This window comes from Oryctolagus cuniculus, chromosome 1 (genome assembly GCF_964237555.1).
Source record: "Oryctolagus cuniculus chromosome 1, mOryCun1.1, whole genome shotgun sequence".
Taxonomy (NCBI): domain Eukaryota; kingdom Metazoa; phylum Chordata; class Mammalia; order Lagomorpha; family Leporidae; genus Oryctolagus; species Oryctolagus cuniculus.
This window is the reverse complement of record NC_091432.1, coordinates 144,917,389-144,933,728: the sequence shown is the minus strand read 5'-3', so window position 1 is coordinate 144,933,728 and position 16,340 is coordinate 144,917,389. Positions and strand designations below refer to the sequence as shown.

Genomic DNA, 16,340 nt, shown 5'->3' with positions numbered 1-16,340 from the left:
GTCTTCATCATTGGTGTATTTTAAGTAATATGACATTTCCCCAGGTGCCACAGCCTCTTATCCCAAAGCCAGCGCTTTCCACCTCCCCAGACCCACACTGAGGAGGGACCAGGCCTGCCAGGAGCCTGCTTCAGGGGAGCAGAAAGGAGCCCCCTGGGGAGGGTGCCCTCTCCAGGCTCAGTTCTCGAACTCTGCTCCTGGGGCCCTCGTCTGAAGGCTCAGAAGCAGCTCCCAGGAAGACATTTATAGGACACAAAGGACAGCGGGGCTCAGGAGGACCCAGAGCAAATGAGGGCTCGTGTGGGCGGTGATGGTGCGGGGCACTAGCAGCCTGGGTAGAAGCATGTGAACCTGGAGGGAGACGTCGGTCAGGCCCTGTGCAGCCATGAGCAGGCATCCCCATCTGTCTTGCCTCACCGCCCTCACCCCGCTGACGCCAGGACAGAGGGCAGCAGAGCAGAGACTATTCCAATGTAACTTCTTTTATTTACACAAACTAAGTCCCAAAGGGATGATTCCGTACTCTCGCCCCAGTCCCTCCACCCGGGTGTCCTAGAGTCGCCCTCTTGTGGTGAGGAACAGCAGGGTCAGCACTTTGGGTGCAGGGCAGAGTTAGGGTCCATGTGCTTCAGGCTGCACCTGGAGGAGCTGCCCCCAGAGCCCTGGTGCCACCTAGTGGGCTGAATGATGCTTCTTCCTCCTCCTGGTGACCAAGTGGTCACGTTTCCTCTTCTGAGCCTGGGAGTTTCCCACAGAGCCCAGAGCCTGGGCCTGCCCTGCAGAAGCCCTGAGCTGAGGCACTGGGCAGGGCTTCTTTTTTGCAGGGCCCTGGCCTCCCTGGAGAGCTTGCTTCCTGGACTTTGCAGCATGTGGGAGGGGTCCCCTAGGGTCCCTTCTGTGGGTAGACAGGGGTTTTGGTGCTCTGCAAGGATTCCCAGCTCCAAGGCAGGGCAGGTCTTCAGCAGAGGCCTCGCTCCCTGCAAAGCCCAAGGGCAGCAGGTGGTGCTGGGAGGCCAGGAGGAAGGAGAGACTGGGAAGTTCCTCCTCGTTCTCACTGGAGATGTCCAGTGGTGTGTGCGGGCCCCCAACAGAGGGTCCTCCCCTGAAACTCCTGGCATCTTCGGTGGCCCCCAGTGAGGGACACTCCCGATGTCCACTAAAGACAGCATTAACCTCAGGCCTGCACAGAGGGGTGTCTGGGACAGCATGTCTCTGCAGGTCTTGAGAAGACATCGACCGGGAGAAGCACTCAGCTCTGGCCCCAAGGCGGGGGCCCTGGTTGTCACTCTCTGCACTTTGTTGGGGTCCAGATTCAGAATTGCTGGGGTTCAGTAGGGGCACACCATGACTGGGGGTGGCCCCCATGGCCCCATCCTCTTTCAAGGAGCAGTGCTTCGCCATCACCTGCAGAGGAAACAGGCCCTTAGTGGCTGTGCCAGGTGTGAGGGAGGCCAGGGAGTGCACAGCAGGTACTCGGGAGGAGGCAGAAAGGCCTGATCTCTGGGCTGGTTCCATTAGTGTGAGGGGTTCTGCCTCCACCCACGTGGGCCTCATTCTAGCCCTGTACCCTAACCTGGAACTGGCTCTTCTGTCTCCTTAACACATGTGTGCACCTGCACCCCACCCGAAGCAGCTCAAGAAGTCATTCTTCCCCAGCAGAGTAGGGGGAGACAAAGTGATCTGGGTCTGCCATGCTGGGGTCCCCCCTTCTACCAGCATCTACCTAGGTGCCTCTACCTGCTGTCCCCCGAACCCTGGTTCCCTGGGTCCCCTCCCTGCCCTGTCTATATGATGCCCCCTACCCCTGGTTTCCTGGCACCCCCCTGCCCTGTCTACCTGCTGTCCCCCACCCCTGGTTTCCTGGTGCCCCTCCCTGCCATGTCTACCTGCTGTCCCTGCTCTACCAGCTGACCACCTTCTGTCCTTTACCTGGCCAGCAGTCAGCCCTTCCTCCTTCTCCAGCTCCTTGGACAGGGCCGTGAGGTCCAGCTGTGGATCTGGGGAAAGCAGTTCTTCCAGGAATCTGGGGTGAATGATGGCCTCCGCCTAGAAAAGATGGAAGATGTCCATGAGCATCCTTGCATGAAGCATCTGAGATGATGGGAACTTGAACAGAACCAGAGAGCAAGGACGACCCCATCACTGTTCACACTCTGGGGTTGTAAATCAGTGGGCAGTCAGCTTCACTCACTCACTCCCTCACTCCCTCAGGAACACAAAGGCAGTGGTGAAGAACTTGAATTTGGCTTAAGGGCCTGGCAGGGTCAATATTTGGATCTTGCATCCCAGTGCTGCATCCCAGCCCACCTTGGTGACAAAATCCACTTGGGAGCATAGATGGTCAATGTAGGACAGCATTTCCGGGTCTGGGTATGAACCCTCATTCTCCAGGAAGCCTTCATCTGTGTCCTCTTCTGGGTGGCCATCGGGAGGCTCCAAGGACAAGGGTGTTGGCCCCAGCAACGTGTCCATGATTTCCATGTACTCCTTCACGGCCTCTGGCGGGATCTCCTTGGGTGTCCTGTCCTGAGGCCCCTGGTGTCTGGGTGGCACTGGACAGGCAGGCAGGGCCTTGGAGCTGGCCTTCCTGGGGGCACACCCTGTGGATGGGGAACATGGTGTAAGTACAGGGGCCCCAGTGTCATGTCAGCCGCAGTGGGGTTGACAGTTATTGGGGGATATGAGTGTTCACACTGGGCCGGGAGACCCTGACAACAGCACCGAGAGAGGAGATGGGGCTGAGAGGTGGAACACCTGAGTCACCAACACTCTGTGTTCTTATCTCCAGACCCCATCCAGGCCAGAGTTTGCTGGCTCCTTGGGAAGCTAAGGGATGAGGGGCACTATGACTGTGGCACGAAAAATCCCCAGGCGATGGCCCAAAGCAAGTGGGCCCCTGGGCTGTCCGTGGGACATTCTGCACAAAGGAACACATGTTGCTCTTGAAGGAAAGGCCCAGACGAGGGGACAACAGATCCTGGGGTTGCATTGGCCTCTGACATGGACTGTGTTGGGACAGGGGAGACTGTACCTGGCTGCTGGACAGCCACAGGGGCTGGGGGCCCTTGAGGAAGCAGTGGTGGTGAGACCGGTGGGGGCTGGCAAGGTTTCCCCTTCATCCACTCCAGCTTCTGCATCTGCATCTCCTCCTCTTCCTCAAACTCCATGAACCTGAGCGTGGGGGACACAGGCCAAACGTGAGGGGCCCACACCGACAATGATCTGGCGGCAGCTGGTGACAGACACATGCACGTGTCCCTTGGGGTCAGCGAGGCCCAAGTCTGGTCAGTCCCACAGGGGCAAAACATGCTGGGAACAGTGCTCTGTCCTGCCCTGCATGGGCAGGTGACGTGTGTCTCTGATCCCTACAGGCCCAGTTAACAAAGGCACAGCAGATCTCACCACTTCCATGCCTGGTCTGGCCCCACACAGAGCCCCAAGTAGGGCTGACTCCAGAGGCTGCACAGAAGGACATTTATCACAAGCTCTTGGGTCCTAGTTCAGAATCAGAGATCCTGAGCCCGAGACTGTGATCCTTGTAGGGGGAGCAGGGATTCGGGTCCAGGGGCAGGCAGGAGGATGGGAGGCCTGGCTGAGAGGTGGGCATGGCCTCTGAGTGCTGTGTGTTTAAACTTACCATACTGCATGAACCGGCAGAAATGCAGACAGGGCCCTGCGTCTGAGACACCAGATCCCTGAGGACACACTCTGGGCTGCAGCACATTCTGGGATGGCGTTTCACCGTGACAACACATCTGTCCACAGCCCCCTCTCCAGGGTGTGAGGCAGACGCTCCGATGGAGGTCGTTCCCTGTGCAGAGTCCTTGTGGTGGGAGGACAGCACAAGGGCTGCGCTGGCTGCTCCACCTCAACCTTGAACGTCAGAGCCTCGGTAGCTCAGACACAGATGGGGAGGACTCCCGGGGAGGAGAGCGCATGGACCCCTACATCCAGGTGGTGGGGCAGTATCCTGGGAGAGCAGGGCCCACGGAGGGCCTGATCCAAGGAACGGCGTACATGTGCTCACACGTCCAGCCCCTCAGGCCCAGCCTCCCTCCCCAGCCTCCTCCACCACACAGCACCGGGACCTGGACTCCCAACTCACTTTTCTGCCATCTCGTAGAAGATCATGCGGTCGAAGTTGCTCTTGTGCTGCCATTCGCGCATGGCAAACCGCAGGCCCTCCTCCAGCGGCATGGTGGGCCTCCGCTGGGCCAGGGTCCGCAGCACGGGGCTGGAATTAATTCCCCGGAGTCAGTGAAAACGCACGAGCCCACCCTGCCGCCTGAGCTCAGGGCTCTGACTACGGTGCTGTGGTCTCCCTGTCCCTCTGTCCCTGTCGTGTCCTCCTCCAGTGTGGGCTCTCCAGCCTCCTGGCCACCTCTCATCTGGGGGACACCCACTCCCAGGGCTGTGCTGGCCTCTCTGTCTCCCTAGTGCGGCGTCAGTATCACTGTGCAGCATGAATTGGATGCTTGTGTCCCCTAAACACATGTGTACAGGGCCTAATCCTCAGTGTGATGGGGTCTGAGGTGGTGTCTGGTGCAGTTAGGGTTAGGAGAGGTCCTAAGGCTGCAGCTCCCGTGATAGTACTGGTGTCCTGGAGGAGCAGCGAGACACGCCATAGCTCTGAGACTCAGATGAGACAGTGGGAAGGGCCTGTCTCAGGAGGAGGAGCAGCCTCCCTGGAACCTGAATCCAGCCATGTCCTGTGCTCAGTCTTCCAGCCTCCAGACGTGACACATGGACATCTGTGGCTGGAGCTGTCCAGTGTGTGGCCTTGTGCAGTGCAGCCCAAAGGGAGAAGCGCACAGAATGATCTGACCTGGGTGCCAGGGCTCTGGTGCGGGCTCCTCCCCCAGGGCTGAGCCTGTAACCTGCTGTATAGTTGCTGGCCAGAGGCCGCACTGGAGTTGGGACCTCAGAGCTCCTGGGAGTGGGGAGAAGGAAGGGAGCCATGCAGGCTGTGCCCTGATTAGGGGACCAGGGCTCAGTGCATGGGGACTGAGTTGGTGGTGATGTGCCTCCTGGGCAATGCTGAGTGTCCAGAGCTGCAGGGAGATGGAGACGCCAACACCAAGGCGTGGAGACTGCTTCCAGCTGCAGGCTGAGTGACGAGGCAGCTGGGAGGTCAGAGGTGGGCGCGACATGGACTCAGTGCCCTGCTCAGTGGAAGGTGGCTGTGTCTGTCGTGATGGTGGTAGACAGGAGGAGCCGGGCCCGAGTGGTCAAGAAAGGGGAGTGTGCCACTGTGGGGAAGGCTCCTTCTGGTTTGGTCCCCAGCCCCCGGACAGCGGCCTGCGTTCTTGCCTTAGGGGCTCAGAGTCCGGTCACAGCCTGGACCGTGGTGTTCTTGACCTCATTGCCTTTTCCTCATGACGGCATGACCACAGTCGTTTCCTGAGACAGAGCGTGTGCCTGCCTGTGCCAAGCTCAGCAGGTTCAGCTGCCGTGACCTTCAGCTCCCTGGGAACGAGTGCGAGCGTCTCCTCCCCTGTGAGGGCTCTGGGCTGCGATGTCAGTGCTGGCCCGAGACAGAGCCTCGTGCCGGGGCCCCAGCGTGGCCCTGGGTGGGTTCCCACCACCTGCTGTCTTCCTGGAAGTCCCGGGAAGAGTGAGGGTTGGGCTGTGTGTAAGACTTCCCTCCTCATCGCCCCTCACGTCAAGTCCCTGAGGTCTGTGACCCTCTGTGTACGATGCCGGTGGTGGACAGGGATTGCTGTGTGGACTCAGACTCAAACCTCAGTGGAGGCTCTTGTGATCCCAGGACCCGCTCTGACTTTGAGTGTCCTGTATGGTTACCCTGGAAATGGTGGAAATATAAATGTTATCACAGGATAGCTAAGATCCAGTGGGGAAAGGCCCTGGAATCGTGTCACAGGCAGCATGAGGTATCATGGCTGACAACGGAACTGCATGTGGTCTCTTGATTGCCTTCAGGGTCTTCCTGTGGGAGCCCTTTTAGCCTGCGTTGCCCACCCCGTGATCCTCCCAATGCACTGCCCCAGGCCCTGGGCATGGGTACTCACATGAGGAAGCAAGACAGAGCTTCTGTGTCAGGGCTCTGGGGCAGGAGCCTCTGGGCCAGGGCCTTGAAGTGCTGCCAGCGCCGGAAGTTCTCATAGACGCTGGTAGAGTTGCAGGGGTCGTCTGTTGAGGCTTGGGCCTTGGGAGTAGGCAGGATGCGCTCCCTGTCTGCCCCTTGTGATGGTGGCCCATTGTTTGCTGGGAAGACCATCGGGGCCAGCTGGGCAGCTGGTGGTGGAGCTGGAGGAGGGAGGCCCGGAGGCCAGCCCCCCTGACTGGCCTGGGTTCCCACCATGGGAGGTGCAGGCACTGTTGCCTGCAGGGAAGACCCGGGCACTGCTATGGGAGCAGAGTTCTGCCCTGGCCCACAGAGGCCCCCTGGGGCATTCAGGCTCATACGGGTTTGGTTGTAGACCAAGGTCTGGGAGTGGGGGGGCTCCACTGGCTGCCCTCCTGTCCTCAACTGGAATATGATGTGGACATTCCCAGCCCCAGTTGGGCCAGAGCCACCATCTCCTGCCACCACGGGCATCCTGGGGATGGCAGCAGGCAGCACGAGGCGGCTGCCTGGAGGGAATGCGGCATTCAGAAGGAGTGGAGGGGGCTGCCCCCAGGGTGGCTGGGGTGCGGGGCCGTGGGTAGGTTGGGGAAAGGGCAGCAGTGTAAAGAGAGACATGGAGGTGCCTGGGTGCGGGATCATGGCTGTTCCCAGCCCTGGAGATGCTGTGGAGACAAAGGAGAGGGGTGAATGGAAATGGGGAACCGATTCTCAATACCCTTCTCGAATACCAGTTCTCAAGTACCCGTCTCTGCCAGGATGGAACACTGAGCTTTCATTGCCCCTAGAGTCACCCAGGGTGACTCCCAGTTCTATAGTGTCTCCCACACCTGGATCAGCATTGCCTCCCTAGCAGCACTGGGCCCCTCAGTACTCCTCAGCAGGCCAGGGGACTTATACAGCTGTGGTGCCACGTGCCCACCTGGCCTAGGTAAAGCCAGCTGATTCACAACACCGTGCCCAGACCCCACCTTAGGCTTCTTTAACTGACACTTCTTAGTGGAACCCTTTCCTTAAACCCTAGCACAAGAAGGTCAAAGGTCTGGGAAGAAATCTCTCCCTACCATGGCCTTGTGATTCATGAGGATAACCTTGTGACCTCTGAGTGTAACATCATCCTCTTAAGAGGGCCCTGCCGAAACCACAGGGAGCAGATATTAGCCGCCCCTGGTTGCAGGGCCTGGTGGTCCCTCTGGCCACGCTAGAAGCTGTGTTCCCTAGGAACAGGACTGCTAGGAGGATGTTGGTCCCTTGAGATGGTGTCCTTACACAGTCAGTGATGGCTGCATAGGGTTAGAAAGTCCGCAGGGTGGTGACTGGTAGGGGTGTCTGGGAGGTGTCCAGGATTTCGTAGTTTCTAAAGGGTCAGATCAGAATTGGTTGAGGGAATGGTGACTCTCTGGGATTGTTCCTTTTGCTCTCAGTGATGGAAAGCGAAGGCTTGAGGAGTAGGCTTGAGTCAGGGAGTTGGGGGGACAATATGTACTGGGACACATCCCTGACCAGGAACCACACCGAGCCCAGTAAATGACAACAGGCACCGTGCACATGTGTCTAAGGATCAGGACCCGTGTCCTTACATTGAACATAACCTTCCTATCTGCTACTCTCCTTCCTTTAATATGAAAACAGGTGTGGTGTTTTGGCACAGTGAGTTAAGCTGCAACTTGGCATGTCCACATCCCATATTGGAGCTTGTTCTCATCCTGGCAAACTGTACTTCTGATCCCACTTCTTGCTAATGTGAGAAGGGAGGCAGAAGATGAAGACATAGCATATGAATTCTTGGCCCTTGTTGGAGACTCTGGCAGTGTTCTGGGTTCCTGGCTTTGACCTTGCCCAGCTCTGATTATTTCAGGCACTGGGGGAGTCAACAGTGGATGGAAGATGTCGATATTTCCCTCGCTTCCACCCCCTCTCCCTCTCTGTTTCTCTCTCTGCTCTCCCTCCCTCCCTTCTCCTCTCTCCCTCTCTTTTTTCTCCCTCTCTCCCTCTTCCATTGCTTGTCAAGTCCCCACTGTCTCCCCTCCTCTGTCACTCTGCTACTCAAATAAATCAGCTTTGTGAAAATAAAGGTGGAAAACAGCATTCACAGAAACTTCCTGTGGAAGTCCAGCCACTCTGCCCAGCTGACCCTGTCTGTGAAGTACAGACTGGAGTCCGTGCACTGCCTTCATCTTTATGGAAAGTCCTGGGCAGGGGCCCACCATGAGATGTAGGATGATGTGGGTGAAAGACTTGTGTTTCCACTACAGGAGGAACAATGCAGACCACTTTGGGGAACCCCAGCCTTCTGTTGGCTGATGTTGATTGCCATTCCTGTCCTTGCAGAATTCAGAAAAAAACAACTTTCCTGGAGTGAGAGAAACCACTAGTGGGCAGGAAGCAGAGAGCTGGGAGGATCTGGGCGGTGTAGGTTGGGGTAATTTCCAGCCTCACTCAAGGAAGAGTGGGTAAAAGGGAAGGAGCCAAACTGATCAGTTTCATGGCTAAGGCCATTTCATCACAGCATCCTAATACCTAGGATACCCCTGTCTAAACCCTCTGAGCCCTTTCAAGGGCAGGCTCCCTGTGACTGAAAGGGTAGGCTCAGCTGTGCCCTGAACCCTCTCTCTGCCTTCACCTCATCCCTGCCCATCCTTGTACTACACCCCTCAGACTGAAGTGACCTGTGTCCCTGTCCTGGTTTACAGAGATTGAATCCATTTGCTCCCGTCTCTTCTACTCATCAGTACACTTCCCGTGGGGCATCTTGATCCACCTGTACGTGGCCAGCAGTCTCCCCAGTCAGCAGCGTCCGTTCAACACGGGCTTCCACAGCCTCCCCAGGTACGATGTCCTTGTGGACATCCAGGGCTCTGTGTTTCCTGTACTTCAGTCCAGTCAGCTGTCCCCAGGGGACGTGTCACATGTGAGTTCCCAAGTATGTGAGTAGTGGCAGGGAATCTGGTTGAACAGCCCCACCCCTACAGACTTACCTCCTCCTGAAGCCCTCCCCACAGGCTTGGACACTCAGCACAGCCTCCTCAATGAGAGAAGCAAGTTCAGGTCCCAGCAGTGAGCTGGCCGCTCAGGGTCCAACTGCAGCAGCTGGGGCAAGTTTAAAGGTAACAGGAATGGAATGTGGGGCTCAGGCTTCTCTGGTGGGGGAGGGGTGGCAGGAGAGCAGCCTGGGTGGGGGTGGGGAGACATTCTGAGGCTCTTGCAGTGGGGCAGCATCTCAAGTTCTCTTGATTTTGAACTGCGGCAAAACAGCTGATGTGAGCTCCTCAGGCAGTGTTAAAGTAGTCTCTGATTTCCAGCACACCGACTGTACTTGGTTCCTCCTTAACATCTGTTCCTTATCGATATACCTGCTCTTGGTTCCTAGGCCACCCTGCTTCCCACCTGTGGAGGAAGGTAGGCTCTTAGCTACACTCAGGGAGGCACTTTCTCATCCAGTTTCAGAACACAAGATGTGGTCAGCACAGGCTTGCTCAGGGAGAAGAGGGGACCAAGTGTCTGAAAACAAGGTACCAGCGGATCAGAGATAGTTGCAGTGTGTGCACTTCATCCTGAAGCAGGCAGTCTGCATCCCCAAGTCCTGTCCACTGCTGAAAATGCATTTCCTAGGAAAGTCTGACTTCTGATCCCCTTTGTTGGAACGCCTCTGTCCATCAAGGACTGATATTGAAGCTTACAGATGAACTCAGAATCCCCTCCCCAATGTTATATGGTACTGACAGTGTTTGTTGTGAAATGTATGCTGTTTCTCCTTTTAATGCTTTTCATTGAGTATTGTAACGTGCAAAAAGTTTTTGTATTTCAAAAGTTGAATGGATATTTAGGGATGGGGCTTCCTCCCAAGAAAGTATCCTGGTCACTATTTCCCTTCCACAGGAAATTTTTGTGATGTGTACATTTTTGTCTAAAACTATACAACAGGAGTTTTGGTTTTGTTTTCATTTAGTTTCCGATAAACAGTTAATTTTACAGGTGTGCAGAATGCATATCTGTATTACTTGTGTGGTTACTTTTTTTTCGTTTGTAAGCGAGGTATCTTGAAGAAGTATTCTAAGGACTCTGGGGGATGGCATTAAGTCTAGCATTTAAAAGGTCCTCTTTATTTATTGGAATAATTGGGTTTCATAACTAGCTCTTCTTCCAGAATTCTGATGTGTGCTCTGGGCGAACACAGGTGATGGCTAAAGTTGTTGGGGTCAGCAGTCAACGGGTGAGACCTGGAAAGAATTGCAAATTCCAAGCCCCCAGCTCCCAGCTCCCACTTGGCCTAGCCCTGGAATTGAAGTCAGCTGGAGAATAAGCCAGGGGTAGGTGCCTCAGTCCTCTGTAGCATGAACCACCCATATATTCAAGTGTCTTTATTCTTTATGCAAGCACTGGAAACAGGTCTACCAAGATGTTCAGTAGATTATAAGGGAGTAATTCAAGGAAGATAATGGTGACTGGCAAAAAAAAAAAAAAAAAAAAAAAAAAAGTGACCTAAGGGTGTGACTTTAAAAGTGAACAAATTTAAGAGACCTTCAAAGACTTGTATTTTTATCAGGGGCACCTTACATGGTGTTCAAACAATAACTTCATATTGGAGGGAGGGTTGATGAGGCCACGTTTTGTACTCAGGAACTTAAGGAATGTGTGTGTCTTTGTTGTAAAATTACCCATATACTACATGGTATCTTTTACTTTATGCGGTTCAAATTGTCACGTCTTAGGGAGGTCAGAAATTTTCAGCGAAGGCATTTGTGAATAACTGTTTATTTAAAATTCCCTGAATTATATAAATTCCCCAAGTACAGTAAATGCCTTAGGAATAACTAAGAACGGAGCCAGGAGCCCGAGTCCCTCAGTGTTTTCAGGTCTAAAATTCTTGGCCAGACTGTTCTTCCATGGAACCCAGGCGGACTGGGAAGAAAGGAGGCAGCGTTTGTGGGAGGCGCGGACAAGCCTCAGAGTCCTGCAGTCCGCAGAGGCTGCAAGCGCTGACCCCAGTGCAGGGGACCCCGCTCTAGGGTGCAGCCCTGGGAAGAGCCCTTCCCTGGGTGCGCGTGCCTGGGTGGACGTCTGCCCTCTTCCAAACCATCAGGGGTCGTTTCAGACGCGCTAGTTAACAGAGAAACGGCCACAAAGATTCCAGGAGGATTAGCCTGGTCAGCGGAAGAACCTCAAAAATCTTCCTAGACCACATATTGTCTCCCTGCACTCCTAGCTTTGGCGCGCACTCGGCACGCATGCGCACGCCCTCTGGGCGCGCCGGCTTCCCCGCGTGCTCCAGTGGCCCTCCAACGTCTCCCAGCATCCGTTGCGGGCGTCCAACCCAGGTGATGCGCAGGCGCGAGGAGAGCGCATGCCCACGGTATCGCGGCCATGGCGGCGCCCGAGAGTCCGTTACTTAGAAGGTAATGGACCCCAGCCCCAGTCTTGCCGAGCGGTTGTTCCCGCTCTGCGGTGGGCTCACCCTTGGTCTGTGCGGCCCAGCGGCCCGCGTGTCCCGGTGGCTGCGGAGCGAGCGAGCGTTTAAACTGCGGAATTTGGGCCTGGTCCTGGCAGGGCGCTCCCGTGTCTGGCGATGCCTGAACCTGACGTGAGGGGGCTTTAGTACCGCAGGCGACCCTCCGTGTGTCCCGGCGGTGTCGCTGGCACTCTGAGCAAGGCTGAGGCTGGGGAAGCGTCCTCGGGACGGAAAACCCTGATGCAGTCCAGCTGGTAGCTCGGGCTGCTGACAGTGCGTGCCGTCCTCAGGTGCGTCCTGTGTGACCTGTGGACGAGGTGCAGCTGAGGAGAAGTGGAGCACTCAGGTTCAGTACGGAGAGGTGGCAGTGATGTGAGCAGCCTGCCTCAGTTGAATAGTAACTGTAGTGCCCAGTCCGGTGTCAAATCACGGTTGCCTGGCCTGCATGCAGGGTTTCGGCAAACATCTTGTGTGCATGAAATTTACAATAAAGGAGGTTGTACATTGTATGGTTTGTGACTTCTGTGCCGCTCACCTGTTAGATCAGTGCCACTTACTGCACACCGATAAGGGTGTGTGCATTGTTTGGGGGTCAGTGTGTGTATTAGAGCTGTAGATTTTCTTGTTTATTTGGCCGTGTGAGAATAGTGGGGTGGTTGTATCTGAAAGTGTGTTGTGTTTGCGAGTGTTCTGGTCCCATACGAATTCAGGGAACGGGTGTGATATTGTCTTTAATTAGGGTGTTTTTTGTTCAAGCAAAAAACAGATTGTTTTATTAGAGCAAATTAATGCTTTTCAAGGACTACTTAGGAAGTACTGTAGTTAGCTTTATCAAGTAGATGTACTTGCCTGTGGCTTCTGAATCCAGTTTCCTGTAAATGCATACTCTGAGAGACAGGAGTGATGATTCAAGTGGTCGGTTCCATGCCACCCGTGTTGGAGACTTGGATTGAGTTTTTGGCTCCAGCTTTGTCCACCAGTGTTCTGTAGAACTGTCCATGCTCTTCCTTTGTGGCCTTAGTTTGAATTCCCCTAGGAAAAGACCTGGTGACAAATGAATGTAAGCTTGTTTTGGAAGCAAAAGAACAGTAGAGGAATGGGGGAATGAGGCAGGGATTGCAAAAGAATCCCAAATGTGAGAGTGAGCAGATTTCCTCTTTAAGTAATTAGGGTTGATTTCAGCTGGGAAACTCTGGTAGCCAGTGCAGGAGGTGGGCCTCAGAGTTATCCCAACCACAGAATGAGAAAGCTACCGCAGTTATCTACCTGCTCCTGCCCATCGCTGGTGGAGAGCAGCAGGGGATCAAGAATGAAGAGTTAGTTGTCTGGTCCTTTCATCCTTTCCTGTTCAGGCAGCTTGAGCTCAGAGGGATTTGAGCTCAGATCCCTCAGGAAAGAGGTGTGGGAGCTGACAGTATGAAGGTGGCCAGCACACCTACAGTGATACAGCTGGGAGAGACACAGGTTTCTATGATGGAATGTAGGTGTGCTTGAGGTGGGTCAGAGAAGCTTCCTTCCTGTCTCTTGCCACCTCTGTGTTCACTGGCATTAGGTTGCTAGCTTGTAGTTGGTATACTGGGATATTTAAATCAAGTAGACATCACCAATCGAGACTTTGTTATATCCCCAGGAGGAATATTATGAAACACAGACTGCATGACATGGGTGCACACACAGACACACACAGAGCTGCATTTGGACACAAAGTATACTTTTAGGTTAGCAGCTTATCAAAGCATAGCTTTATTGGTGTGTGTGTGTGTGTGTGTGTGTGTGTATGTGACAAGGAAACAGCGGGCTGCCTTACAATAAACATCCCACATGTACAACATGAGGAGCTGGAGGCACTTCCTCTTTCAGCAGCATACACCCTAGTACATTGTATTCCAGAACCTGACGTGCAGCTTTCCTCCTTAGTGGAGTTCTGGCCTCCCGTGAGTACAGTGTTGCAAGATGAACCTTCCTCAGAGTGCTCTGAAAAACAGCCAGTGAGGGATGAACTCCTTCAGAGTCTCTGCTCCTGTTCCTGTGGCTCCCTCTTGAAGAAATCCTACTCTCTGGTTACAAAACCTGAGACCTCGCACTCATTCTTGAGGACTAGGAGAGAAAGGCCATTTTTCCTGTTACTCTCTCCAGATGCCTGGGATGGGAGCATCTTCCCGTTGAGGGACACACTTTAATGCTACACGATTAAGTCAGCAGGAGCAGTTCACAGACCCTTAGTAACATGAGAAGGCATTTGGAAGTGGCCTATGAATGTGTAAGAGCTTAGATACCACACAGAGTCGTGAGGATATCTGTTGATTGGTAAGGGTAGGCTCTGCAGCTTCTTCACTTGGGTGTGGTGAACCTAAGCATTAACACTCATATTTTTTTTAAAGATTTATTTATTTACTTAAAAGAGTTACACAGAGAGAGGAGTGGCAGAGAGACAGAGGTCTTCCATCCGCTGGTTCACTCCCCAGTTTGTTGCAACGGCTGGAGCTGTGCCGATCCAGACCCAGGAGCTTCTTCCAGGTCTCCCAAGTGGGTGCAGGGGTCTAAGGACTTGGGCCATCTTCCGCTGATTTCCCAGGCCATAGCAGAGAGCTGGATCGGAAGAGGAGCAGCCAGGACTGAAACTGGCGCCCATATGGGATTCTGGCACTGCAAGCAACAGCTTTACCCAATATGCAGAGCGCCGGCCCCTAACCTTCATATTTAAGAGAAGAATGAATGTTTAGCATACTGGATGGGGTCTTGTCTATTTGTCATTTTGCTGCTCACTAGGGAGCCTAATGTCTCACGTCTTTGTAGACCCAGTTTCCTGGTTCATGTGGGTGGAGCACCTCCTTGGTAGGTGAGGGTAGGTTCATATTCACAGATCAGTTTGTGGGGTAGCTGGGTCCAGGTGTTTGTCTCCAATAAAAGGAAGATTCATGATGAGACACAGGTGAAGGTCAGCAGAAAAAAACGCATTGTTTCTTTACATGAAAAGTAAAAGTGCACACTCAAGAAGGGTTCAGGTGTGCTCAAGCCTGTACTGCACTCAGGTTTGGGCCATCTTTTTACACAATGAAGAAAGTTAATGCATGGTGTCTGCAACAGGGCTGTTTGACAGTTCACAGGGACGCAGTTTGGGGCAGGGATTGAGTACTGGCCATATCCTGATCTGTTTCCAGAAAACTGGGAAATCTCATGGAGTCAGGTTCATGATGGGAGTATGAGCATCATCCATAGTAACTTTATTATACTGAAATTAGAGCAAGCTAAATATCCTTGTGGGGAGGCAGCTTTTTCCCATGGCGGTTAATTTTGCCCAGTGCCAGTTCTGAGTTGTGGTTTCATGGATGCCTCAGTTTGTCTCTGCGTGGAAAGGATGTGGGAGTTTAAATGATACAGCCAGCTAGTTGGGGCCTCAGAACCTCTGAAACTTCTTGCTAGCTGTAGCCGTATCTACATCAATTTGAGAAGTTACTACCTGCTCTCCTGGCATGGTAAGTTTGATTGCTCTGTTAGTTTGTTTCTGGAGAGGTCAAAGAGCTACTCAGTCAGGGAAAGCATTTCCCACACACACACTCAAGTGGGTTAAAGTCTGGTTTTCCTTCTGGAGCTGCTCCAGCTTGACTTAAGGTGATGGGTAAGGGCAGTAGGCAGTTGCCCGAGTTTCCATGAAATGTCTGTCTGAGCCTGCCTTTAGGGTCTACTGTTTCAGTCTTCAACAAGTGAAGTGCCTTGGCAGCATGTAACTTTTAATTTACCCTTAAAGCTTGGGACACTGGAGTCACGATCTTTGAAATAAAACATGAACCATATTCTTGTACCGTCCCAGGCAGAAAAGGTCATTTTTCCTAGTAAACAACCCTAAACCCTTTTCAATTTGACAGGGAAGGTTTTACTCACCCAGTGAATGTATCTGCAAACATTAGGAGGTAATTAAATTCACCTGCAGGCTCTAGGTCTAACTGAAATCCAACTGCCCTTGTTCTACGGGCAGGTAGCCCACCTCTGCATTTCCTTTAGCTAGTGGAGATTTGGGAGGCCTTACCTGTACATTCTTTTTAGGACTACAAGTGCCTTGTTTTGTTATTTTTTCTAGAAATATTTTCACCCTTGGGGTTTAGATAAATTCAAGTAGTTAGGTGGACATGATCTTTACTGTAATCAGTGGAATCAATGGCATACTTAATAACTTCTGGCCCAACTTCCAGGGTAACCACCTCACCTGAGATGGTGGTCACTTGAAAGCACTGTTGTCCCTATGACTGCCCAAGAGTACCTGGGCTTGAACATATAAGAGACAGGGAAGGTAGCAGAAAAATGCTGGCCAGTCTCCTGTCAGGGATGCCCATTTGCTAACAGTGCTGACTAGGGTGCTCCTTCTTGTTACTCAGAATCTCATTTTGAGAGTCCCATGCACTCTACAACTTTGCTTTTTCATATTTGTGTTGGCTGTGCAGCAGTCTGTGAATTTGTTTATCATGGTTATTTTTTGTCATTGTTAGCACTGAGGAATCATAGTAGATCTTACAAGGGTGATAGAAGTTCAGGCATTGCCATCTAATACTTTATGTCAAAAGGCCGAACTTACTGCATTGAGTAGAGCCTTAAAATTAATAAAAGGCCAAAGAGTTAATATTTACATGGATTCCTTGTGTTATGTGCACATGCAGCAATTTGGAAATAAAGAGGCCTACTGACTGCAAGGAATTCTCCTACTAAATATGGGAAAGAGATGCTTTATCAGGCAGTACTGGAAAATCTGGAAGTGGCTGTCATTCTACACTGCAGGGGACATGAGCAGAAAGTCATGCTAGTAAAGGAAAT

The 16,340-nt window shown here is 53.1% G+C and overlaps 1 protein-coding gene across 1 annotated transcript; it reads right to left on the bottom strand.

Moving 5' to 3' along the window:
• Positions 1-199: 199 nt before the first annotated feature.
• Positions 200-9,214, bottom strand: LOC100358058 (NUT family member 2G-like). Its single transcript, XM_017347478.3, has 7 exons — positions 9,064-9,214; positions 6,030-6,750; positions 4,106-4,234; positions 3,032-3,171; positions 2,308-2,600; positions 1,930-2,046; positions 200-1,404 (listed from the first exon to the last, which is right to left on the bottom strand). The coding sequence occupies exons 2-7, from the start codon at positions 6,725-6,727 to the stop codon at positions 673-675; spliced, it is 2,109 nt and encodes a 702-aa protein (XP_017202967.2). The 5' UTR covers positions 6,728-6,750; positions 9,064-9,214; the 3' UTR covers positions 200-672.
• Between the last annotated feature and the right edge of the window lie 7,126 nt (positions 9,215-16,340).

Excerpts from the sequence above, each read along its gene's own strand:
- LOC100358058 (XM_017347478.3), bottom strand. The coding sequence starts at position 6,727 with ATGATCCCGCACCCAGGCACCTCCATGTCTCTCTTTACACTGCTGCCC. Across the intron at positions 4,235-6,029 it reads GCTCTGTCTTGCTTCCTCAT|CCCCGTGCTGCGGACCCTGG; the intron begins GTGAGTACCCAT and ends AATTAATTCCAG. Across the intron at positions 2,047-2,307 it reads AAGTGGATTTTGTCACCAAG|GCGGAGGCCATCATTCACCC; the intron begins GTGGGCTGGGAT and ends CATCTTTTCTAG.